Consider the following 26832-nt stretch of genomic DNA (forward strand, 5'->3'; position numbering starts at 1 on the left):
TAAACCCTGCCGAAATGAAGTACTCCTGGAAGATTCTATTGGGCCCGGCAAGTTCCCAATAATCACATGCAAAACATATTTAAACTACATTAAAAAAAGATTCAAATGACTTCCCTGTGTTCCCGCCGATTTCCAGCAAATCCTGGAAAAAGGCCGACGACACAGTTCTCCTGGCCAGACTCGCCAGAAAACTTGCAGGTTGTGATGGGAGAATCGGGCCCCATGTTTCCACTAAGATGAGGTCCTGTGATATATGGTAGTGGTGTCACACGCTGGACTTAAATTCCAGCCTCAATAGAGGCGCAGCTTCAAATTCTGCTGTTACCAAAATTTCTTTGGGCTGCACGGTGGCTCAGTGGTTAGCACTGCTGCCTCATATTGCCAGGGACCTGGGTTCAATTCCGGCCTTGGCTGACTGACTGTGTGGAGTTAGCACGTTCTTCCCATGTCTGCGTGGGTTTCTTCTGGATGCTCCGGTTTCCTCCCACAGTCCAAAGATGTACCGGTTAGGTTGATTGGCCATGCTAAATTAACCCTTACTGTCAGGAAATTAGCAGGGTAAATACGTTATGGGAATAGGGCCTGATTGTTGGGCCAAATGGTCTCTTTCTGCACTGTAGTGATTCTATGATGAGATCTACAATTTTTTGTTGTTGTTAGTTGTTCTAAATGCTGCCATATTTTAAACATTTCGTCTTCGATATAATAAGAAACATCTGTTTTTGTAGCAATTTATTGCACATTTTAAACCACTTAAATGCTGACCTTGGCTCAGTGGTGGCAAAGGCATGTAGGTTCATGCACTAAGTTGCTGAACAATTTGTTTGTACTCCAGTGGAGGGATGTTGCAAAAATCATTTAATTCAGGTGCAGGCAAAGTCACTTGTCTCTTCCAACCTGAAGACAAAGCAGTGCCTGGCAATATGTGATAAAATTCCATGTCCCTTCATTTGTGATAACAATCGATGAAACTATGCTGTTTATAAATCTGTTTCAACCTAAGTGAATGATAGTTCTGACAGTTTCCATGCAGCGTAACATTCAGGTGTCATTCAAGCCAGAATATAATTGTATAGAATTTACATCATTGTGTATTTACAAAGCACTTTCAACATAATAAAATGTCCAAGGTGTTTTACAAGAGCATTATCAAGCAAAATTTGACACTGTGCTTCATATGGATTCATTAGTTAAGGTGACCAAAGACTTGGGGAACGTGGTAAGTTATACAGAGATGGAGAGGTAGAAAGGTAGAGATCTAGGCAGGCAGTTAAAGAGCGTAGGACCTAGGCAGCTAAAGGTAAGGCCACCAATAGCAGAGCAATTAGAATTGGGAATGCTCAGAATTGGGTGAACATGGAAAACCTGGGGCTTTGTAGGGCTGGAGAAGATTACAGAGATGGGGAGGAGCATAGCCATTGACCACAATCATCCCACACGTAGTCAATTGTTGGAAGAGTGGAGAATTGTGCGCTGGTCCTGGGAGGGGCCAAAATACATCAGTGAGCCTGGCTTCAAAATGCTCAGGCACTGTTTTGAGAGGGTGCCCTGACTTCAGTGTACTGGGAGACCCCCTCCCAACCCCCTTGGACACCAGGATCCCGACCCTATCCCACAGTACATTGGTAGCCTGTTTCCCCACCCCCCTCCCTGACACGGATCACCGGCATTGGATTTTTGGTGCCTTCCCAATAGTCCCCCTTCATGACCTCTAACATACTCCGCCTTCATGCCCCACCCCTTTATAACCCCAGTTCAAGCTCCACTCTTTCATGACCCCCCCTCCACCTCCCCTCCCCGTCTTAGCCCAACCATCATAGTTCCCTGACATAGTCCGTCCCGTCATAGCCCCCCACCAATCAATACTCACACTTAGGCCCTACCCCTACTCAGGCACTACTGCCACTCAGACCCCAACCCCTTGGCACTCCGCTGGCACACCAGCAGTGCCCACCTGGCAGTGCCTAACAGGTGAGGGTGGATTGTAATAAAGAGAAGTCTGGCGTTATCATTCCTGGATAATCTTTGACTCAGTGATACTTTTTGTGATCATGCCAGATCTAGCAAGATCATCAGTTGTCTCTCAGTGATGTTCAAATCTGTGATCCTTAGACTCTCGGGGGTGGAAATTTGAATGGTGTGGCAGGAGTAATGTCTCGAGTGGGAAAGTGTAATGTTTTTAATGGGAACGGAGTACCAAAGACAATGGAGAGGGTGTGATTTAGGAAATTAGCAGATGCAGAAATGTCATAATAAATCGTAGCTCAAAGGCTAGATAGTTGGGAATTTGAACATACAGTTGGCAAGAGACTTGAGGAAGAGCTTTTTCCAGGGATGGACACAGACAGAAATGGGAATGTGTCGGTGAAAGAGAATAGGGGTTGAGAGTGACTTAAAGAAATGATCAGAGATTGCCTTACCAGTGTTCATAACAATAGGAACAGTAAGGTCACATGAGATAACAAAGAAACTAACAGGGTTTATATAGCACAGTAATCGGCCATCTGGCCCAACTGGTCAATGCTCACTCTTCATGCTCCCCTCTTTCAACTTCACTTCATCTCACTTTATCAGATTGGCACTGGTTGTCTCCAATATTACCATGGGTGGCACGGTAGCACAGTGGTTAGTACTGCTGCTTCACAGCGACAGGGACCTGCGTTCGATTCCCGGCTTGGGCCATTGTCTGTGTGGAGTTTGCACGTTCTTCCCCTATCTGTGTGGGTTTCCTCCGGGTGCTCTGGTTTCCTCCCATATTCTGAAAGATGTGCTGGTTAGGTGCATTGACCTGAACAGGTGCCGGACTGTGGTGATTAGGGGAATTTCACAGTAACTTCATTGCAGTGTTAATGTAAGCCTTACTTGTGACTAATAAATAAACTTTATTAAGAAGGTGAGTGAATTGCTATATCAATGTTGCTCCTTGTGTGTGACATCTCCATGTTTGTTTCCATGCAGGGTGATTTCACTTGGAACACCATGTTCGGACAGAGTGTTACACTGCAGCCTGTCCCTATCCAAAGTCTCTCTGAACTGGAACGTGCACGACTGCAAGATGTGACCTTCTTCCACCTACAAGGGAAAGATCTGGGCTGTCAGATTGCAATTCCCAAAGGTATAATTTATATAATAGTCAGTTTTCTGCTTTGACACCTTGAAATTGTGTCAGCTGTGACCCAGTTGGAAACACTTGTGCCATTGAGTCAGAATTCTCCAGGACTTGTGTGCAACACTGGATAGGCTGACCTTTCGAGCTTATACAGTCAGAAGTGCCATTTTTGGATGAAACATTAAACTGAAGGTCAATCTTCCTGCTCAGGTGGATGAGAAAGTTATTGGCACTATTTTGAAGATGAAGAGGGGAGTTATTCTACTGGACTGGGCAATATTTTATTCCTCAATCAACATCAGTAAATTAGATGTGAACAGATGTTATCACATTACTGCATGCAAGTTTGTTGTGTGCAAATACAAATATTTTTAATGCAGAAATATAGACAATTACAATTTATTATGGTGGCTAATTGTGTTGATTCATGGAAGATTGTGTTTATGATTTTGCAAATGCATTTTAACAGCAACCTGAACTGTTAACCTAACCTGTGCAATTTCAAGTGCAGTTTGCACGTAATTCTCCCAATGAAAACTTTTGACTTAAATTCATGAAAAGTGTACGGGACCAGATCAGAAGCTCGAGAGTATATTATGAAGTTAGCCTAGACCCCAGCTATATTTGATTTTGGTATTAGTGTGAGCATAAGGTGTTTCTCTCCATGTATGGTCCTGCTGACCTACTAGGTTGTTTTTATTAAACCAAACTTTATTTAAGAACACAGTTAGAACATAACAAAAAGAATTAGCATAACTTTTACTAATTAAAATGCTTAAACATGACCAAGTATAATTCTATCTTTTTAGTTCCAATTTAAGTAATATCCCCATAGACATAAATCCTACTTCAGAACCAATTGGTCCCAAAAACAGATATGCTCAAGTGGATGCTAGATTTTCAGCCTTTTATTCCCTCTAGACGGATACAGAAAAACACCTGCTTACTGATTCCCATATAACGGTTTTCAGAGAAAGATCTACCTTCAAGCAATAGAATTTCAGAGAAAGAAACCTATTTTCTGCAGATCCCAGTCTCCAATATTCAGAGAGAGGGGGAGCTACTTGTCTCGACAACTCCCACGTTACAACTGAACTGGGTTTCTCTCTGTGAACCTAGCCCTGCCCAGTCACATGACCTTACTTCACAATCAACCTAATAAAGCCCCACTCCGAAAAAAAACACGGGGAAAACACTAAAATAACAACCCTGCATTAGTCTAGATTAAAAGAAATCTTCCTCTAATTAAGTAGTGGCACCACTGATAATAGAACTGCCAACACAAATCCTGCAAAGAAATATGACACAAATACATTTCTTAAAGGCACAGTATTTTCACAAAAGTAACTTTAAAACAGGCATCAGAGAGCTGAAGAAACCTGCCATGCATGTTAGTGGAGGCAATGTCATGAAAGGAGATCAATTCAGATAATTAAATAGAATTATTTTGAGTCTACAGCAGAGGAGCAAGTCATTCAACCTAACAGATCATGCCAATATTTACGCTTCATACAAATCTTCTTTCACCCCTCTTTATCGAACCGTCTTAGCATGTCTCCCTATTCCTTTCTCTCCCGTGCTTATTTATCTTCCCATTAAATGCATCAATGTTATTCACTTCAACTACTCCCTGTGGCAATGAATTCCACATTCTTACCAATCTTTGAGACAAGGAATTTCTTTTGAATTTCCTTTATGTATTTATTGATGACTATCTTCTACTTATGACTCCTATTTTAGTCTACTCGAAAGTGGAAATATCATCCCTAATCTATCTTATCAAACCCCTTCATAATTTTAAATACTTATATTTGGTTACTCCTCAGCCTTCTCTATTATAGAAGGAAAAGCACCAACTTTCCTTTGAAATATCCTCTCTCAGTTTTTGTATTGAACTGACAGTTCCAGAGAAAGTTTGAGTTTATTTATTAGTGTCACAAGTAGGCTCACATTAACACCGCAATGAAGCTACTGTGAAAATCCCCTAGTTGCCACACTCTGGCGCCTGATCGGGTATACCGAGGGAGAATTTAGCATGGCCAATGCATATAACCAGCACGTCTTTCAGACTGTGGGAGGAAGCTGGAGCACCCGCAGGAAACCCATGCAGACATAGGGAGAATGTGCAGACTCCGCACATACAGCGTCCCAAGCCAGGAATTGAACCCGGGTCCCTGGCACAGTGAGGCAGCAGTACTTGCCACTGTGCCACCCTAATGAGCCATGATGGAACAAGCTGACTTTTCATACCACAAATACAAATATTCCCTCATACCTGAAAAATGTGGGGAACTCCCTAATCAATCCGTGGTTCCCATTTCCTTTATTCTCAGTACAGAGTATCCGGAGAAATTATTCAAAGTTGCATGCAAACTACATTTCAATACACACAGTGATCCCTCTTTTACTTTCGCATTGTCATGAAGAAGATTGAACCCCAGCCTCTTTCAAAATAGTGGAATTATATTCAATACCAAACAGAAAATATTCCTTCGAGGACTTCACCAACACTTGGAATCACTTACCAAAGATAAGGAAATCTAAGCAGGAAACTTTGGCTTGGTTTCTGGGAATATCATTGGACCATGACACTCATTTAATCTGACAAAAATATTGTGCTTGGATGAAAAATTTTCCAGTTTAAGAAAATGATCCCAGCAGGTCTGGCAGCATCTGCAAGGAGAGAAAAGAGCTGACATTTCGAGTCCAGATAACCCTTTGTCAAAGTTTTGTTATTTAGTTATGGATATAATAAATACATTAGCGATCAACCTTCTGAATGTAAAGAACATACAGTACACATAGATTTCAAAGCAATTTTCTTCTTTATTTTATGTATCCATTTATGAATTTCTGTACTCATTACAATCAGAGGAGCTTTCACCATTTAGTCTGAGCTGGATTAACACTTAAATTCAACAGAAGTTAACAATCCGCTCTCAACCGCAGCATGGTAGCACTGCTGCCCCACAATGCCAGGGACCTGGGTTCAATTCTAGCCTCTGGTCACTGTCTGTGTGGAGTTTGCACGTTCTCCTCATGTCTGCATGAGTTTCCTCCGAGTGCTCCGGTTCCCTCCTCCAGTCCAAAGATGTGAGAGTTAGGTTGAGTGACCGTGCTTAATTGCCCCTTAGTGTCAAGGGGACTAGCAGGTAAATACATGGGGATAGGGCCTGGGTGGAATTATTGTCGGTGCAGCATTGATAGGCCAAATGGCCTACTTCTGCACTGTGGGATTCTATGATTCTACGGTTCTCTGGAGCTCTTGTGTTTTATGTTCAGCGTCATTCAAATCTTTTTGCTGGTTACTCCAAAGGTTCAAAGTTATATTTTACCTTGTTTGCGTGTCCCATCCTTTCACCTGGAAATAACCCCAGTGTAAGTGTCGGCTTTCTTTCTGATTCTACTCTTTCATAACATTTGTTCAAATACATCTGGCACAACATGCCCACTCTTTATAAGAATCTTTCTATCAGGGGGCCCATGCTGCCATAAACAACCTGCATTCTATACACATTCATACTTGCTTTGCCTCATGATGAAATGGTTTAGATTTCCAAAAAAAGAAAGACTTGCTTCCATGGACAACAGATGTCCCACAGTCAATGAAATACTTTTTTTTCCTGAAGTGTAGTCACTGCTGAAATACAGTAAACCTGGCAGCCAATTTGAGGTATTTAATATGATGTATTAAGTGAGATTACCTGGTGCAATTTTATTAGTGCTAAAAATGATTTATCATAAACAAGAGTGTCAAGAACCATAGAATAATACAGAACGGAAGGAGGCCATTTGGCCCATCAATTTGATTTGATTTATTATTGTCACATGTGTTGGTATACAGCGAAAAGTATTGCTACTTGCGCGTTATACAGAGCATACCATTCATAGAATACATAGGGGAGAAGGAAAGGAGAGGGTGCAGAATATAGTGCTATAGGCATAGCTAAGGTGCGGAGAAAGATCAGCTTAATATAAGATAGGTTCATTCAGAAGTCTGATGGCAGCAGGGAAGAAGCTGTTCTTGAGTCAGTTGGTACATTATCTCAGACTTTTGTATCTTTTTCCTGACGGAAGAGGGTAGAAGAGAATATGTCTGGGTTGTATGGGGTCCTTAATGCTGGCTGCTTTTCCAAGTCATACATATGCTGACTCTTTGAAAGATCTACCTAATGAGTTCCACACCCCTGGCCTGTCACCATAACCTGATAAATGTTTCTCTTTCAAGTGTTTATCCAATTTCCTCTTGAAAGTTATTCTTGAATCTACTTCCACAACCATTTGTGGGAGCGCATTCCAGATCATAGCAAATTGCTGCATAATTGTATTTGCCTCATAGCTCTCTCCCTCTCTTGCAAATAATCTTAAACCTGTGCACTTTGATTACTGAGTCTTCTGCAACTGGAAACAGTTCTCCTTATTTACTCCATCAAAACCCTTCAAGGATTTGAACAACTCAATAGAATCAATCGTGTTCTAAGGGAAAACAATCTCAGCATCTTTATCCTCTCCATCGAGTTTATGTCTTTCATCGTGATGTTATTTAATCCAATCTTCTCTGCACCCTCTCTAAAGCCTTGACATCCTTTCTAACTGTGTCCAGAGTCAGGCACAATACTCCAGCTATATTTGAAGCTATGTTTATCATAACTTCCTTACTCTAGTTATAAATCCATGGATTCCTTACATCTTTTTAACAGACTTCTCACCTTATTGTACCATTATCAAATCTTTGCTGCCTTTCATTTGTTAGTCTATATTTACCAAGTGGTAATTATTTTTTCCAGGATTAATGTGTCAAAAAGTTTCCTCACCATAAACATTTGACTGATTGACCTATACCTTATCTGGCTTATCCCTTTCCCCTTATTTTTTAGCAGGCTTGCAAAATTTGCATTTCTCCAGTCCTCTGACACCATTCCCTTATTTAAGGAGAATTAGAAGATATTAGCCAGTCAACTACAATTTCAATGCTTACTTCCTTCAATGACCTAGGATGCGTTCCTTTTTGCCTTTTTCTAATACCTTTTAAATACCTCCTCTTTCTCTATTTTTACCATTTCTTCACTTGTATCGGCAGCCAAGAAGGAAGCAGCCTGAACCTGCATGGGAGCAGGCTGAGATTTTGTGATTTCAGTACTAACATGTTGGGTGACTTCCTTTGTGCTGCAATAGAGGCTGTGACATTGGCCATTGGCTGCAGCATGATGAGATCTGCAAGTGCTACCATGGAGCTGGCCATCACTTCGGGATTCAATTCAAGGTTTGTGCAATGCCTAATGTGAAATTGAATCTGGACTCCTCCATGCTTCTTGACAAGGAGGGCTTTCTGGCAGGCTTGACAACGTAAGAAGTCTAACAACACCAGGTTAAAGTCCAACAGGTTTATTTGGTAGCAAAAGCCACGAGCTTTCGGAACAGGCTGTCCCTTTGTCAGGTGGGTGGGAGTTCTGATTACAAACAAGGCACAAAGACACAAACTCAATTTACATGAATAATGATTGGAATGTGAGCCTTTACAGCTAATCAAGTCTTAAAGGTGCAGACAATGTGAGTAGAGGGAGCATTAAGCACAGGTTAAAGAGATGTGTATTGTCTCCAGACAGGACAGCTAGTGAGATTTTGCACATCCAGGCAGGTTGTGGGGGTTACAAGCGTTTCTGTGTGTATGCGCATCAGTCATTTATTATATGCTGCCCTGTTGGTCCTCATCTAAGTGCTCTGCAGCAGAGTACACAAATTTGCTCTCTGGGGGTGCTGGTATTGTGCTATCCTTTTCCTCGGTCCTGACTGCAGCTCTCTCGTACTCACCAAAGTCAAACTTCACATCTCAAAAAAAAATTTCCGCCTTTTTTGTTCCTTCATGGGACGTGAGCATCACTGAAAATGCAAGCGTTAGTTGACCATCCCTGAATGTCCTTGAGAATGTGGTGGTGCGGCACCTTCATAGACTACTGCACTATTCTCGTTTTCAGTATACTCATAATGCTTTCAAGAAGGATGTTACAGGTTTTGATCCAATTACACTGAAGGAATGGTGACATAGTATAAAGTCAAGATGGTGTGTACCTTGGAGGGAGGCAGGTGATGTGTTCCCATGCATTTGTCCTTCCTTCTAAGTGGCAGAGATCATGATTTTGAAAGATACTAGAGGAGGCTTGGCAAATTACTGCATTATATTTTATCAATGGTACTGCTGTCACTGGAGGTGGAGGGACAGAAAATTTAAAGTGATTGATGGAGTGCCAATCAAGTGGGCTGCTTTGTCCTGGATGGTGTGGAGCTTCTTGTGTTGTTAGAGCTGCACTCATCCAGACAATTGGAGAGTACAACATCATGTTCATGATTTATGCCTTGTGGATGATGGACAATCTTCAGGGAGTCAGGAGGTGAGTTGCTCACTGTAGAATTTCCAAACTCTGAACTGCTCTAATAGCCGCCTTTTTCATATGGTTGTTCCAATTAGGTTTCTGGTCAATGTTAATCCCGGGATGTTAACAGTGGGGGTAATACTATTGAATGTCAAGGGGAGATGGTTAGATTCTCTTGATGCTCATTGCCTGGCACTGTGTGATCCAATTGTTACTTGGCACTTATCAATCCAAGCCTGAATGTTGTCCAGGTCCTGTTGCATATGGGCATGGATCTGAGGACTTCCAACTGATATTGAGCATTGTGCAATCATCAGTGCACATTTCCACTGCTGAACTTATGATGGATGGATGGTGAATTGATGGGACAGCTGAAGATGGTTTGACCTAAGACATTATCTTGAGAAATTGCTGGGGCTCCAATGATTATCCTCCAATAACTACAAACATCTCCCTTTCTGCTAGGTATAGTTATGGTACACCTCCCAAAGTCTAAGTTATGTTTCCAGGGTAAGGGCTGTGATGTAACATACCCTGTGACTGCTACGCTGACAGTCTGACGAAGAGATCTATACAGTGCAGGCCTGTCTTCCAGTACTTCCCCGGAGCGGAGAAGCTACGGCATCTCCTCCGGAGCCTTCACCATGTCAGTGATGAAGACGAACATCTCGCCAAGGCCATCCCCACACCCCCACTTCTTGCCTTCAAACAACTGCCTTCAGGAGAACAGTGACCACGAAATCACACAACCCTGCCACAGCAACCTCTGCAAGACATGCCGGATCATCGACACGGATGCCATCATCTCACGTGAGAACACCATCTACCAGGTACACGGTACCTACTCTTGCAACTCGGCCAACGTTGTCTACCTGATACGCTGCAGGAAAGGATGTCCCGAGGCATGGTACATTGGGGAAACCATGCAGACGCTACGACAACGGATGAATGAACACCGCTCGACAATCACCAGGCAAGACTGTTCTCTTCCTGTGGGGGAGCACTTCAGCGGTCACGGGCATTCAGCCTCTGATCTTCGGGTAAACGTTCTCCAAGGCGGCCTTCACGACAAACGACAGTACAGAGTCACTGAGCAGAAACTGATAGCCAAGTTCCGCACACATAAGGATGGCCTAAACCAGGATGTTGGGTTTATGTCACGCTATCAATAACCCGCACAGCTTGCCTCCTGGACTTGCAGAATCTCACTGGCTGTCCTGTCTGGAGACAATACATATCTCTTTAATCTGTGCTTAATGCTCCCTCCACTCACATTGTCTGTATCTTTAAGACCTGCTTGGCTGTAGAGATTCGCATTCTAATCAGTATTCTGTAACTTGATTTTGTGTCTCTGTATGCCCTGTTTGAGAGCAGATATCCACTCCATCTGACAAAGGAGCAGCGCTCCGAAAGCTAATAGCATTTGCTACCAAATAAACCTGTTGGACTTTAACCTGGTGTTGTTAAAACTCTTACTGTATTTAAACAGGACATACCTGGGCATGGGTTAATAATGCATCACTATCCCCACATTCAATGACTTCTTATCCAATTCCCCCCTCCCTGCCTACCCTCTCCCCTGCCCATACCCAAATATCTTCAGTGCCTGAAGGTGAAACTATGAACGTGGCAGGCTTTTCCTTTTTTTCCCTTCCTGAGCCCGGCATGTGACCCTGGCATGTTTAAGCTGTAGCAGCAAGCATGAGGAATCTCCTGCAACTGTACCTCATGAGGTTTTGTGTTTATTTTTATTCATTCCAAAGGGATTTGTTGGTTATTTTTTCCTCACTGTTGTGCTTGCTGGGAGGCTAACAGATTCTTTATTGAAAGCAAACATTGATCTTTCATTTTGTATGTAGGGAATCCAAAATAATAAACCACTTAATACCAGCATTAACCATGAATGAATCTCTTCTGGCACAAGTGGCAGTGTTGGTGGGCACAAGTGAGTGAAGTGTATCCGGTTATTAAAAAAGGATGGAAACTGAGTTTTGTTATACATTGAAGGTTTAATGTTTTTCTTGACAGGAAAAGTTATAGTTAATTTTAGCTAATTCATTTCAGTCTTCATGGGAAGTTGGAGGATTAAATCTCACGATAATGGGTAGAATTCACCCATCTGGGACAAGTCCCATAGCAGGGGCAGGAGCGGGAAGAGTTTCCCACTGTAGAGGCTGGCAGGAAATGATGGCATGTATTCTGGATCCCAACCTCAGTAATTATGCGCCATTTTCCCGTGGCATGAAAAACATAATGGCATGAGTGTAATGAATGGTGCCCACCATTGAAGGAAGAAGACGAACCTGCTCCAAAAGATGGATCACCAAGAACACTCTGAGACGAGGAGATGGACCCCCTTAATGACACTGAATCTGGAAGACCCACCTGTAGATTTTCCCCTAGCCCTAACTGTTGTGGTGTTCCAGGGTCCAGGGTTGCTGGTGGCCTCCACCCTGAACTCCAGAGGCAGCCTCAGGTATTTTTCAGGTGAGCCCCAACTTCTGCATGCTACATTGTTCCAGATGTGTTCTGGACCGATGTGTTGAGCTTTTATCTGCATCCCCTTAACCTGATGCAAATCAGTTTCACGCCAGCCTCCAGTGGGTTTCCTGATCTGATATGGTGGGCACCAAGTGAAGATCCGGTGGAAAATTCACGCCAGCGTAAAACTCATTTATGGACTCCTCACAAATTCTCCTGACTCCACCCACCATTGAACGTGACTGTGGGAACATGGGTAAATTCCACCCAATGGCCGGAATTTTACTGCCCTTTCACCCACCCCTTATTTCCCTTCATGCCCTCATGTCAAGCTCTGCCCTTCCACCCACTGCCTTCGGACCCCCATGCCCCTTATGCCAAGCAATGGCACTTCCAAGCTTACTGGCCGACTGTACATTTCTTAAAATGAATAAACCCTACAGAATACAGTGGTAAAGTAAACTTTGAAAAGAAGAATGTTCATTGATAAAATTCTCACACTGCAAAATCTTTGAAACCACTGAACTTGTGTTGACAGATGTTGTGAAATTGACAACAAAGAGCAAGGAGCCTGAGCTCTCAATTAAACAATGTTTCATATGGAGAGCAGGGGTTCCAGTATTCTAATAGCTGTCTGGGCTCTCAGCCATCGTTCCTACTCTAGGCAGTTAAGTAGCACGGCAGGTCTATTCTGTTTGCTGAAGGCACCTGATTTTCATTCTACCTATATTAATGTAATGATAATCAGGTGGGTTTTAGAAAGAATGAATGGTCCAGCCTACCAGGTTACTGTTAAAACAGTAAGATGAAAATTGCTCCCGGGTCCTTCTCTTTCTCCATACACTAAAATGCCTACTCCCAGTATTTTATACCTCCGTTTCTGCATTGCTCCTTTCGGCACAAAACAAGATCCCTCAAATAGCAATATGGTAATGAACAGATATTGCGGGGCGGCGGGGGGGGGGGGGGGGGGGGGGTGGATTTTCCCATCCCACTCACCATGGCGGGGTGGGGGCCAGATCAAAGGTCTGTTGACCTTGGGTAAGATTTTCTGTTTTGGAGCGAGCACCGGAAAATCCCATATGTTTTCACAATGTTGACTCGGGGGATCAGTTTTGGCCGGAAAACTGGAAAGCTCCTGTTCCAAATATTGCTTTTTCTTTCACCAGAGAGAGCAGACAGGCCCTTAGTTTCACATCTCTTTTCAAAAGCAGCCCTTACTGTCACTATTGGATACATTTCCTGCAAAAAGAATGAACAATAATGTTTCCTACTGTTCTGGTTTATTAGTGGAGTGACACTGACATCAAAGTCAGTTGGAAATAAACAGGCCTGATCTTCAATCATGGAAAATAGACCCTGACTGTGTCATCTCTCAGGAGGACAGCGTTCTCACGAGCCTTGCTGCTTTTGTCTCACCAGCATGCATTCGCAATTAATTACAGGCGCCAAAAAATCTGTTTGGAAAAAGCCTAACTCTGCTTTCATAGACCACTTTTATTTTGCAAAGCGAAATCAAACTCTCCCTTTTTTTTAAACTAGTAATTTCTTTTCTTCCTTACATTCCTTGAAGAAGTTCCGTTATATCAGCAATCATGAAACAGTCAGTTCTCAGAGCTTTGTGCCCAGTCCTTTAAGGGATAATCATCTCCACACTTAGCCCGTCATCAGAGAACTGGCAGATACCAGGTTCTTGCATGGCTAAATAGGGCTCACTTCAGAATTTTATACAAGGGCAGCCAGTTCCAATGTTCATAAATATGATAAGCTTATCTTGCCTCAGCATTGAGAGTAGAGATTTTCCCCATATTACTTTGTGACATTTGATAGCCAAAATCAATAATTTATATTTCCAAGACAAATGTTTAATTTTGGTTGTTTTGTATTTATCAACGTTTGAAATGGTTGTTATATTTTTCCAAATACAGTATAGCACCAGATACACAGTATTGCATACTCTCCCTCTCCCTGTGTTAATGGTCTCTGGCTTCTCATAGGAAAAAGCCCAATCATCTCCCTAGACGCGTGTTAACATCACTGTCAATGGCTTGAAGTGGGGTGGGGGTGGGCGGGGTGTCACCATTAACCAGAAGCTTAACTAGAGCCAGCCACATCAATAGCGTGACAACGGAAGCAGCACAAAGGCTTAATGAGTGGCTCACCACCAGAGTTTTCAAAGCATCTCCACCAACTAGCTCAATTTAGCAATTTGAAGGAATTGTCATGACTCATTAAGACAGGTGCAACCCCAAGCAACACTGACTTTCAAAACCAATCATTACAAAGTGCGCAGCATGGTGGCACAGTGGTTGGCACTACTTCTTCACAGTGCCAGGGACCCGGATTCAATTCAGGTCTTGGGTGATTCTGTGGAGTTTGCAAATTCTCACTGTGTCTCTGTGGGTTTCCTCTGGGTGCTCCGGTTTCCTTCCAAATTCCAAAGATGTGCAGGTTAGGTGGATTGGCCATGCTAATTTGCCCCTTAGTGTCAGGGGGATTAGCAGGGTAAATACATGGGGTTACTGGGATAGGGCCTGGGTGGGATTGGTGTTGGTGCAGGCTTGATGGGCAAAATGGCCTCTTTCTGTACTGTTGTGATTCTGTGAAGTGATTGACTTCTTTGTGCCTCTGCCATTGGACTGATACCAACACCCTCTGCCATTAGTGCACAGTAACTACAGAATCAATGCCGAATGCACTACTGCAATTCATTAATATTCTTCCCTATGACCTCTTCCCCCTATCGTCAGGGCAGAATTATCCAAGTTCCCCTCTAAGTCACATGCCATCATGTTATGAATGTATATAACAAATATGTTAACATTCTGAGTCAAATTCCTAGAATTCCCTAACTAACAAAATTGTGGGAACATTAGGTGGATTACTGAAGTTTAAGAAGGCGCACCTCCACGTTCTCTAGGAAAGCAATAAATATATCCTTTCCATCATCACCTATTTATTTTTCAGGACCTTAAGGGTTAACGTTTTATCTTCCAAAATCTATTCGTTCTCCAACTTTTAAATTGAAGTCTGGAATTTCTAATCCCTGTTTCTTAACTCACTTTAGCATTTGCCCTCTTTTTACCAACTATAACATTTATATCCCCAGGCATTTCATTGTGGTTTCTGTTTACAACATATTTTTACATTGAAAAATGGTCCAAAAGTTTAAATAAACAGAAAAAATGAACCACCTCTGCTTGCAATTAGAAGGCAGTAGAAATTGCCAATTTCAGACAAACATTGCACTATGCGTAGGCAGTTGCATTTGCCTTTTTATTCCCTACTCAAAAAGACAATTCTCTGAGTTGCCAAATTGTTGAAAATTCATTTCAAAGTTTCACTTGAATTTTCAGCTCAATTCACTCCTCATAATTTAGAGTCTGATATTTAAACAAACTATTGCCACAGCATGTGGCGCTCAACAGTCTGTCTTCATACTGCTTTGATTCGCTGACAGAAATACATGTGCTTAATGTAGTGACACAATGGGGAGGTGGAAGGGTTGTTTGAGTGAGTGGAAATGGGGTACAGTGTTCAACTGCAATAAGTCACTGGTGCAATAGCCTACCAAGATTGGTGGCATAGTGGACAGTGAAGAAGGTTATCTAGGATTGTAACGGGATATTGATCAATTGGGCCAGTGGGCTGACAAATGGCAGATGGAATTCAATTTAGATAAATGCGAGGTGATGCATTTTGGTAGATCAAACCATGGCAGGACTTACTTAGTTAATGGTGGGGCGTTGGGGAGAGTTATAGAAGAAAGAGATCTAGGGGTACAGGTTCATATATCCTTGAAAGTGGAGTCATAGGTGGACAGGGTGGTGAAGAAGGCATTCAGCATGCTTGGTTTATTTGGTCAGAACATTGAATACAGGAGTTGGGACGTCTTGTTAAGTTCATAGAAATCATACAAACCCTACAGTACAGAAAGAGGCCATTCGGCCCATCGAGTCTGCACCAACCACTATCCCACCCAGGCCCTACCCCCATATCCCTACATATTTTACCCACTAATCCCTCTAATCTACGCATCCCAGGACATTAAGGGGCAATTTTAACATGGCCAATCAACCTAACCCGCACATCTTTGGACGGGACATTCAAGTTGTACAGGACATTGGTAAGGCCACACTTGGAATACTGTGTACAGTTCTGGTCACCCTACTATAGAAAGGATATTATTAAACTAGAAAGAGTGCAGAAAAGACTTACTAGGACGCTACCAGTACTTGTTGGTTTGAGTTATAAGGAGAGGCTGGATAGACTGGGACTTTTTTCTCTGGAGCACAGGAGGCTTAGGCGTGATCTTATAGAGGTCTATAAAATAATGAGGGGCACAGATCAGCTAGATAGTCAATATCTTTTCCCAAAAGTAAGGGAGTCTAACACTCGAGGGCATAGGCTTAAGGTGAGAGGAGAGGATACAAAAGGGTCCAGAGGGGCAATTTTTTCACGCAAAGGGTGGTGAGTGTCTGGAGCCAGAGGTAGTAGTAGAGGCGGGTACAATTTTGTCTTTTAAAAAGCGTTTAGACAGTTACATGGTAAGATGGGTATAGAGGGATATGGGCCCAATGAGGGCAATTGGGACTAGCTAAGGGGTAAAAAAAAGGGATGGCATGGGCAAGTTGGGCCAAAGGGCCTGTTTCCATGCTGTAAACCTCTATGACTCTATGACTCTAAGTGTGGAGGGAATAAAACAAATATGAAGCAGTTTTGATGACTGTTCCCTACTTACAGCCAGTGGCAATATCAAGAAATGCTAGCCGTGAGATATGACTCCATAGCACACTGCTAGTGCCATGAGCCATGGAAGACAAGAACTCCAAAAATATTAGTTGAATTACTATTGACCACTTAGGGCACAGGCCATTTTACACACCATGACAGGAAGATGGCTAGCACAGGCAAGTCGCAGGGATGCACCGCAAGTTTGCAGAGTGCGCATTTGGTGATGTCCATAAGACATAGGAGCAGAATTAGGCCACTCGGCCCATTGAGTCTGCTCCGCTATTCAATCATGGTTGATATTTTTCTCATCCCCATTCTCCTGCCTTTTCCCCATAACCCCTGATCCCCTTATTAATCAAGAACCTATCTATCTCTGTCTTAAAGACACTCAGTGACCTGGCCTCCACAGCCTTCTGCGACAAAGCGTTCCACAGATTCACCACTCTCTGGTTGAAGAAATTCCTCCTGACCTCTGTTTTAAAGGATCGTCCCTTTAGTCTGAGGTTGTGCCCTCTGGCTAATATCAATGCCAAACAACTGCTAGTGCTGATTTGGAACACAAACCCCCACTTTGAACCTCTCTGGTTCTCTTAACCTCTTAATCACTCCAGACTGACCATATTTTCAAATGCAAGAGCACCCACCCTCCCAACGCCAGCCTTCCCCCAGCCCTGCCTCATTAGTTTAAAAGGTCACTATGGGAAACCCAGGTAAGGTGTTTTTTTGACTTATTCTGCTGCTGCATTTTGAGTGGAAGTGCTGTGTGGAGTATTATTGGAGGAGTTTGGAACAGTTTTAGGTTCACAAGGAAGTCGGAGGAGCAGGAAGGTCTGTAGGAGAGAGGCTCCTTTTAGTAATGGGGGCTATAGTTGCAGTCCTTCTTGCAATGCATCACGCCAGGAATATGAAGCGCTAGTAGCAGTGGCTGGAGGCAGTGCACAAAGGGGAAAAGAGGTAGAGTGCTTTCAGTAGATGGCCGTATTTACCAAGTGTCTTCTGCGCGCACTTTTCTTAACTCCATCTCACCCAGATTCTGAACAGCGGCACATACTATAGCAAGGTATAAAGCCACACAACAGGGTAAGGCAGGCACTGCCAATGACCATGAAGATCATCGTGACCTTTGGTTTCAATGCCCATGGATCCTTCCAGGTAGGAGCAGACGACATTTCGCAACATCTTGGAGTCTGCTGGTGCAATGCTGCATCAGAAAGGTGACAGGCACCTGGAGAACAGACTTCATAGTCTCTTCTATAGCCAGTGAGAAGCAGAAGAGTGATCATGTGGCTTTGCCATTGTCAATAGTACAGGGTGCCTTTGACTGCACACATGTGGCTCCACTATTCCAACATATCTGTACTCTGGACACATATAAAACCCTAACTTGTATTTTATTGCGGTCGTGCCCTGAACCCTCTTCTTTTTTTCTTATCCCCCTTTATTGTGTGAATGAAAAAGGATGAATGTTGCAAAACCTTGCACTTGCTGATGTATAAAATAAACCAAACCCTTTTTATTTTATCTTACCCTGGGTTTACTGTACAAGTTAATCATAAGAATTGGAACATTCCAAGTTGAAGTGCTGGGGAAAGTACACTGCCATTTAAAAAGGGGTAAATCAGAATAAAAGAAAACACCTTTTTGTTTATGGACTGGGAGAGTGCAGGGAAACAAGGGCAGTTAAATTGGCCACCCCTCCTGTCCATGCCATTAGCTTCTATCAAACCTTGGTTAGATCACACCTGGTTACAATGTCCAATTCTGGTTGCCATTTATGACTGTTCACAATTTAAATTAATGATTTGGACTTTGGAATCAAAGCATAATTACTAAATTTATGAGTGATACCAAATTGAGGGATGTTGGGGAGGAATAGTCAATTCTGAGGAGGATGACAAAAAAAATTACAGGGGAACATTAATAGACTTGCAGAATGTTCAACTGATTTAGAAATGAAATTCAACACAGTTAAATGTGAGTTAGTACATTTTGGTAGGAGGGATAGGGAGGTAATGGAAGGCACAGGTCCAGGTGGTATAAATGAATCCATGAATCTCTGATACAAGTATGTCAATCATTAAAAATTGTGCCACAAGTTAGCAAGGCCATAAAAAAAAACAAGAAATAGGCTTTATTTCTAAAGGGATAGCATTGAAAACTAGGCAAGTTATGCTATTCGTGTATTGAAGCTGTGCTGCATGCAGTTCCAATCACCACATTATAAAAAGGTGTGGAAAAGATTTACAAGGATGATACCAGAAATTTTGGGGATACATGAAATCCATACAGATGTAAGTCTGAGGTATTATTTAAACTGAAATTCTAATTTGAGACTTCAATCATTTAGGTAACAGGAGACAATTTGGTGAAGTAACTCAGATAATCTTTAATAAGTTGTGGATTTATAGCTATTAAAGACAGGGTGGGAATTGACTCGTGTACAATGGCTCTTACTTTCTGGTTCAGCCTTGGGCACAGATTCACACTCATGGTGAATTTACTGCACAACCTGCTGCTTGTTTCATGGTGGCAGGAGGTGGCCCGCCATTGACTGGTGGCAAGATCTTTTGGTCCTGCCATTGTCAATGGGGTTTTCTGTTGAATGCACCCCTCGCTGCTGGAAAACATGGCAGGGTGCATTGTCAGTGGGACTGGAAGATCTCGCTGGCATGAAATTCTGGCCTCGATCTCTGTTCGCTCTCCGTAACTTCTGCTTCCCTCTGGACAGCAGTAACTTGCTGAGCAACATTCTCAGTGAAAGCTTTTGCTTATTAACTCATTCCAGACCACAACCCAGCGTGTGATCAGTGATGTTATTGCTTTCTGTTTGGCCTAAATGAGACGAGTCTAATTCTCAATTGGTTTAAGGGGTACGTGTTCAATGTCTGATTGGTCTAAGGGAATGACCAGTTTCTAATTGATTTCTCAAGGCTGATGGTCATCTATTGATATCATTTCCCACAGTCCCTGACTGGCCCTTTAAGATTGGCCCTTTAACAAAACGAAGGACATTGTCATCGACTTCAGGAAGGGTAAAGGAGAACATGCCCCTGTCTACATCAACGGGATGAAGTAGAAAGGGTCGAGAGCTTGAAGTTTTTAGGTGTCCAGATCACCAACAATCTGTCCTGGTTCCCCCCATGCCGACACTATAGTTAAGAAAGTCCATCAACGTCTCAGAAGACTAAGGAAATTTGGCGTGTCAGCTACGACTCTAACCAACTTTTACACTTGCGCCATGGAAAACATTCTTTCTGGTTGTATCACAGCTTGGTATGGCTCCTGCTCTGCCCAAGACCGCAAGGAACTACAGAAGGTCATGAATGAAGCCCAACCCACCACACAAACCAGCCTCCCATCCATTGACACTGTCTACACTTCCCGTTGCCTCGGCAAAGCAGCCAACATAATTAAGGACCCCATGCACCCAGGACATTCTCTCTTCCACCTTCTTCCTTCGGAAAAAAGATACAAAAGTCTGAGGTCACTTACCAACCGACTCAAGAATAGCTTCTTCCCTGCTGCTATCAGACTTTTGAATGGATGTACCTTGCATTAAGTTGATCTTTCTCTACACCCTAACTATTCTGCACTCTCTCGTTTCCTTCTCTATGAACGGTATGCTTTGTCTGTATAGCACACAAGAAACAATACTTTTCATTATGTTAATACATGTGACAATAATAAATCAAATCAAATGTGTCAATTACTTAGAGTCAGAGAGTCATAGGGGTTTACAGAATGGAAACAGGCATCTTCGGCCCAACTTGTCCATGCCGCCCTTTTTTTTTTAAAACCCCTAAGCTAATCCCAATTGCCCGTATTTTGCCCATATCCCTATATACCCATCTTATCCATGAAACTGTCTAAATGCTTTTTAGAAGACAAAATTGTACCCGCCTCTACTACTACCTCTGGCAGCTTGTTCCAGACACTCACCACCCTTTTTGTGAAAAAATTGCCCCTCTGGACACTTTTGTATCTCTCCCCTCTCACCTTAAACCACTAGTTTTAGATTCCCCTACCTTTGGGAAAAGATATTGACTATCTAGCTGATCTGTGCCCCTCATTATTTTATAGACCTCTATAAGATCACCCCAATGCCTCCTACACTCCAGAGCAAAAAGTCCCAGTCTATCCAGCCTTTCCTTATAACTCAGACCATCAAGTCCTGGTAGCATTCTAGTAAATCTTTTCTGCACTCTTTCGAGTTTAATAATTTCCTTTCTATAGTAGGGTGACCAGAACTGTACACAGTATTCCAAGTGCGGCCTTACCAATGTCCTGTACAACTTAACAAGATGTCCCAACTCCTGTATTCAATGTTCTGACCAAGGAAACCAAGCATGCCAAATGCCTTCTTCACCACTCTGTCCACCTGTGATTCCACTTTCAAGGAGCTATGAACATGTACCCCTAGATCTCTTTGTTCGGTAACCCTCCCCAATGCCCTACAATTAACTGAGTTAATCCTGCCCTGGTTCAATCTACCAAAATGCATCACCTCGCATTTGTCTAAATTAAACTCCATCTACCATTAGTCAGCCCACTGGCCCAATTGATCAAGATCCCGTTGCAATCGGAGATAACTTTCTTCACTGTCCACTACGCCACCAATCTTGGTGTCATCTGCAAACTTACTAACTATGCCTCCTATATTCTCATCCAAATCATTAATATAAATGACAAATAACAGTGGACCCAGCACTGATCCCTGAGGCACACTGATGGTCACAGGCCTCCAGTTTGAAAAACAACCCTCTACAACTGGCTTCTGTCAAGAAGCCAATTTTGTATCTATTTAGATACTTCACCCTGGATCCCGTCAGATTTAACCTTATGCAACAACCTACCATGCGGTACCTTGTCAAAGGCCTTGCTAAAGTCCATGTAGACAACATCAACTGCACTACCCTCACCTACCTTCTTGATTTCCCCTTCAAAAAACTCAATCAAATTTGAGAGACATGATTTTCCACTCACAAAGCCATGCTAATTAGTCCTTGCATCTCTAAATGCCTGTAGATCCTGTCTCTCAAAATACCTTCCAACAACTTATCCATCACAGATGTGAGGCTCACTGGCCTGTAGTTTCCCAGCTTTTCCCTACAGCCCTTTGTAAACAAAGGCACAACATTTGCCACTCTCCAATCTTCAGGCACCTCACCTGTGACTATCAATGATTCAAATATCTCGACGAGGGGACCCGCAATTTCCTCCCTAGCCTCCCACAATGTCCTGGGATACAGTTCATCAGGTCCCGGGGATTTATCTACCATGATGCACTTTAAGACTTCCAGCACCTCTTTTTCTGTAATATGTACACTCCTCAAGACATCACTATTTATTTCCCCAAGTTCCCTAACATCCATGCTTTTCTCAATAGTAAATACTGATGAGAAATATTCATTTAGGATCTCACCCATCTCTTGTGGATCCACACACAGATGACCTTGTTGATCCTTAAGAGGCCCTACTCTCTCCCTTGTTACTCTTTTGCCCTTTATGTATTTGTAGAAGCTCTTTGGATTCTCCTTTGCCTTATCTGCCAAAACAATCTTGTGTCCCCTTTTTGCCCTCCTGATTTCTCTCTTAACTCTACTCCTACATCCCTTATACTCTTCAAGGGGAACCACCCCTCTCATTTAAAGTTTATTTGCTACTTTACTTGCTTCTTGTTAAGATAAAAGAATGTTTTATGATATTTCCCTTGCTCATTTGTCCAGGGTAGTGGAAATATACTGTCATACCCTCATGATTGATATTTTGAGTTCATTGTAGCAAAACTTCATTTAATTGGTATTAAATCAGACCCCTATCAGTGACACTATGTTTTGTACAGGTCATTTGAAGATGGTGTTACTCCTATCTGTTGTTATTTGGAATGAGTTACTTTTAAAACAAGGAATAGAATGGTAAAGTTGCTTATAACCTTAAAACTAATAAGCTTACAAAGTACTAATATGAAATATTTAGTGTTATGTATAGAATATAAGTGAGAGTAATTTTAATGTCTGCTTTGACTTGAGATAAGACAGTATATGATGTTTGATTGATTTACAGGTAACTTCATTAAAACAGATGCTTATCAATGTGTTTTTGCTGAGACAACTGCTTTGCTATAGCATGTTTTTGTTGTATCTGTCAGTACTTGCAATAAGTCAATTAAACCTCAGAATAGTTTTGCAAAATTTACAAAGTTAAGCAATTGCACAAAATACACATTAATGTTTGAAAGTGTTTGATCAGCTAAACATAACACTGTACGTTCAATTAACAGATATTAAAATTTAAAAGAGTTACAAAAGTTAATTTCAGAACTTAATTCAACACTTACAAAATCAAAGATGCTTTACATAGTGTGAAAGAAAGCAACTTCCTTTAAATAGTGCAAGTTAAACTGCACTAATTTAATGCACAAGGCTGCATGTTCTAACATTTGTTTTTCTTTGCACAATAGGACTTGGAATTTAGAGAACGGAACTGATAATTTTAATTGCGAGGGAGTTGGATAGTTCTGTACCAGTAATTGTTCAACCTTGACGTCTTCTACCACTGTCTTAAAGCCATATGTTCTTTCTCCCTTGTCAAGTTTGAGTGTGACGCTAAGACCAAGTCATGTGATGAGTTTGTGTCCCAGAATTCAGCATAAAACCACATTGGGTTGACGTACATATGTAAACTAAACTAAAACAAATCATTAAACATCAATTTCCTCACATATTCCCCACCTCAAGGCTGAAAATGCCTGGTCATTTGATGGATCACTATGTGAAATATCTTGTATTGTATTTTCTCCTTAAGTGTTTGTCACTAGCCTCCAGTGTATCTGACTTCACTTTACTACATATGATAGCCCATGTTTTCTGGTTCCATCAGTATCATTATAACTCACAAAATTTACTAATCCTGTTATCATTTATAAAATATGAAATTTGACCATTTGCTATGTTACTAAGTTTATTCATTGATTCCTATGTGGATTGAATGTCACTTCAATTTTTAAGTCATGTAAAGAAGTCCAGGTTGGCACTGCCAGGTTGGTGCTGGCAGGGGGGTATACTTACCTTTGCACCCCCAGTGGGTTCCCCTCAACTGTTTCCAGCTTTTCAATCTCCTTTGTAAGCCTTGTTGATGTGACGTCTTACACCACAGTCTTAAGGCCATATGTTGGTGAGGGGGAAATTCCTTACCTCGGGAGGGCAAATGGCAGGGAAACCCTTTAAATACATTTAAATTTGTTTAAATGAGAAGATGGGAACAATGTTACATCACCGGCAAGAGGAAAATCAGAAAACAAGATCTTACCAGCAAAAATCTAATTTTCAGATTCTCGCGAGATTTTGTGTCCATGTCACTGTTTGCGTTCGCAGTGAACACGGGAGCATAAAATCGCCCACAACATAAAAGGAGGATGCAAATTCTAAAACATGTGTGGGAGCAGAGGAACCTGGGACTGTAGTTTCACAAATCATTGATGTTGACAGGACAGGATGATAAAGTAGTTAATAAGTTACTTGGGTTCATGAGCTTTATAAATAGAGACATGGTGGGGAATATTTCAGACCATTGACAAGCGTGATTTCAGTGGGGTGGGGGGAACATGCAAAATAGAGTGCCCATGGTTAAGACCACCTCTCAGGTGAGGTTCCTCAAAGTTGTTGATCCCAGCGAGACTCCTCAATTTGTCACCATTCGACAGAAACATCCCCAACTTGTTACAACCGTGGATGGAGAGGGATGAACTGTCTCCCTGTCTTTATTCAACCCCCTCTACTGGTACAAGAAGGTTTAATCTAACAAGGTTCCCTTTTCCACAGGTACCTTCCCAGACCAATTAGTTATGTTTTAAATTCAGCCATTTAACCAGACTCTTCTTGAGTTAAAGATAGAGTGAGTTTATTAACTAGTAAAAGACAAGGAGAAAAGTGGTAAAACACATGCATATACTTTCATACTGATCAGAAATGAGAACTGAGTTCAAAGTAAATAAATACATATAGAAAGTATATAGAACATTCCTTTACTCATGAGGAGTAGATGATGAAGTGTTCTGTTTCAGGAGAATTCCAGTCTCCTTGATTCATGCATCCAATCTGTGTTTTAATAACTTCCAGATTGTCCAGATTTTTCCTTCTATCCTATTGATGTTAACCTTCTTCCAGTTGCTAATATTTGATAAAATCCTACCTTTCCAGATGGGCCAAAAAGGAGGAAATCTTTCCGGCGAAAGAAGGATTCGCTTTCCAAAGAGAAAAAAGATAAGGGTAAGGACAGCTTTCCTATTTGCATGTAATCTTGCTCAAGTGGATAATTACTTAAATAAACCATTCTATTCAGGGAAGCCTGAGTACACAGACTAAACCAATCTGTGCTGTTATTAATCGTGCAGGCAAACAGATTAAATCATATTTTTTCTAATCAGTATCCCTTTATCTCCTTTTCCTTCATTCATCCATCTATTCAATCTAGGCTTGAATGTTGACATAGGGCTGGATTTTACACTCACCTGGTGGTGTGTTTGAAGATGAGGATGCTAATAAAATGCAGCACATGACCTGCCTCCCATTTTACAGGAAGCTGGAGAGGCATTGGGTGTCCTGCCCATCCTGGGGTCTATTGATGCTTATAAGTGGCCAAATACTGATCAGTTAAGTGCCTCATTCCAACCCCCCCGCCACTAGTTGACCTCTAGTAGTAGAGGTCACACACCAAGTGGATAGTCTGGCAGCTTTTACTGCCTTAAGTACTAGCCCTGGGAGTGAATTCTACAGCCTTGTGCTAAATGTAATTATCAGCTGTGGCTAAATTGTAACATTCTTGCTCCAGAGCTGCAAGTTGAGGGTTCGAGCCCAACTGCAGTATCTAGATCATAATATTTAGGCTGATGCTCTAGTGCAGTACTGAGGAAGTGCTACACTGTCAGAGGTGCCATCTGTCAAGTGAGACATTGAATTGTGGCCCATCTTCCCTTTCAGTTGAATGTAAAACATCCCTTGGTGCTATTTTGAAGTAAAACAGAAGCTATCTTGGCCAATATTTATCTTTCAACCAATAGTGCAAACAGATTATCTGCTGATTATCAAACTGCTTTGTGTGGGATAATGCTGTCTGTAAATTTTCTATATTACAACAATTACTACATTTCAAAAGTATTTAATTGGCAATAAAGATTTTGGGAAACGCCTGAGATGCGAAAGTTATGTAAATATAAAATAGTTTCTTGTGTTTCCTTTATAATCTTTTGCATTTAATTCTATTTTTAGGACCTATCATTAATGTTCAAATCTGTCAGTTAACAAAATAAAAGAAGAAAAAACTTCTCAGTTTTAGATTTGGAACACATGCATTCATGTTTAGAGAGGTGATTTGAAACAAAATGGGTCTCTTTTGTTGAATCAAAGCAGATAATGGAGAACTATGATAGAAAAATGTGAAGTTATGCAAAGATACCACATGGTTGATGGTAACACTATTTCTAGTAGTTGAGGAATCAGGAACTTTGTGCATCCCATCATTTCTAGACCAAATCCTTTTCCTGTGGTTTCTACCCAACTCATGATAAATCAACACTATCGTGTGTGACTAGAATTACAATGTGTTATCTTTCCTCATCTTCTTCTCAGCAGCTATTGATTTATTGACCAAGCTCCTGTACTCCAATGTGTTTTATCATTGATCCATCTCTGTGCCGCTCTTCTCATCTGGAAAAACTCAGCAGGTCAGGCAGCAGCTGTGGAGCAAGAAACAGAGTTAATGGGCCCTATTTTACCATTTTGATTCTAAGTTCTGGGTGGACTTGAAACTGGTTTCGATCCGACTTTTAAACCCGTTCTCAGGCGTCCCCATACGCACTCTGCCTGCAAAAATATCAGCGATTCTGAATCGCGTTGCAGAAGCTTGTGGGCGGGGCTTAATGCGCCCGATTTCATGCAGCTCCGATTGGCGCCTCCAACTGCGCAAGCACAGAAAAAAATGATAGAATGCGGCTCCCCTGCCACATTGCTCCCCAGCCGGATAATGCCTCCCCCTGGCCCCCACTGACATTGCCCCATCCCCCAAAATTAAGGACCTCCTTATCCCCCCATCCCCTCCACCACCCACACCGATCGCAGGCCCCTCCCACTTGCCCCCCAC

At 42.1% G+C, this 26832-nt stretch overlaps 1 protein-coding gene across 2 annotated transcripts in view; it reads left to right on the forward strand.

Annotated features, from left to right (window-relative positions):
* arhgap36 (Rho GTPase activating protein 36) overlaps window positions 1-26832 on the forward strand; it is a 194943-nt gene that overhangs the window by 105514 nt on the left and 62597 nt on the right. For both annotated transcript variants that reach the window (XM_078211501.1, XM_078211502.1), the window contains exons 2-3: window positions 2959-3115; window positions 24894-24962. In XM_078211501.1, the coding sequence (XP_078067627.1) occupies window positions 2959-3115; window positions 24894-24962 (226 nt within the window). The remainder of the gene's footprint in view (window positions 1-2958; window positions 3116-24893; window positions 24963-26832) is intronic.

The sequence above is a fragment of the Mustelus asterias genome, chromosome 4, assembly GCF_964213995.1.
Source record: "Mustelus asterias chromosome 4, sMusAst1.hap1.1, whole genome shotgun sequence".
In the NCBI taxonomy this organism is placed as follows: Eukaryota; Metazoa; Chordata; class Chondrichthyes; order Carcharhiniformes; family Triakidae; genus Mustelus; species Mustelus asterias.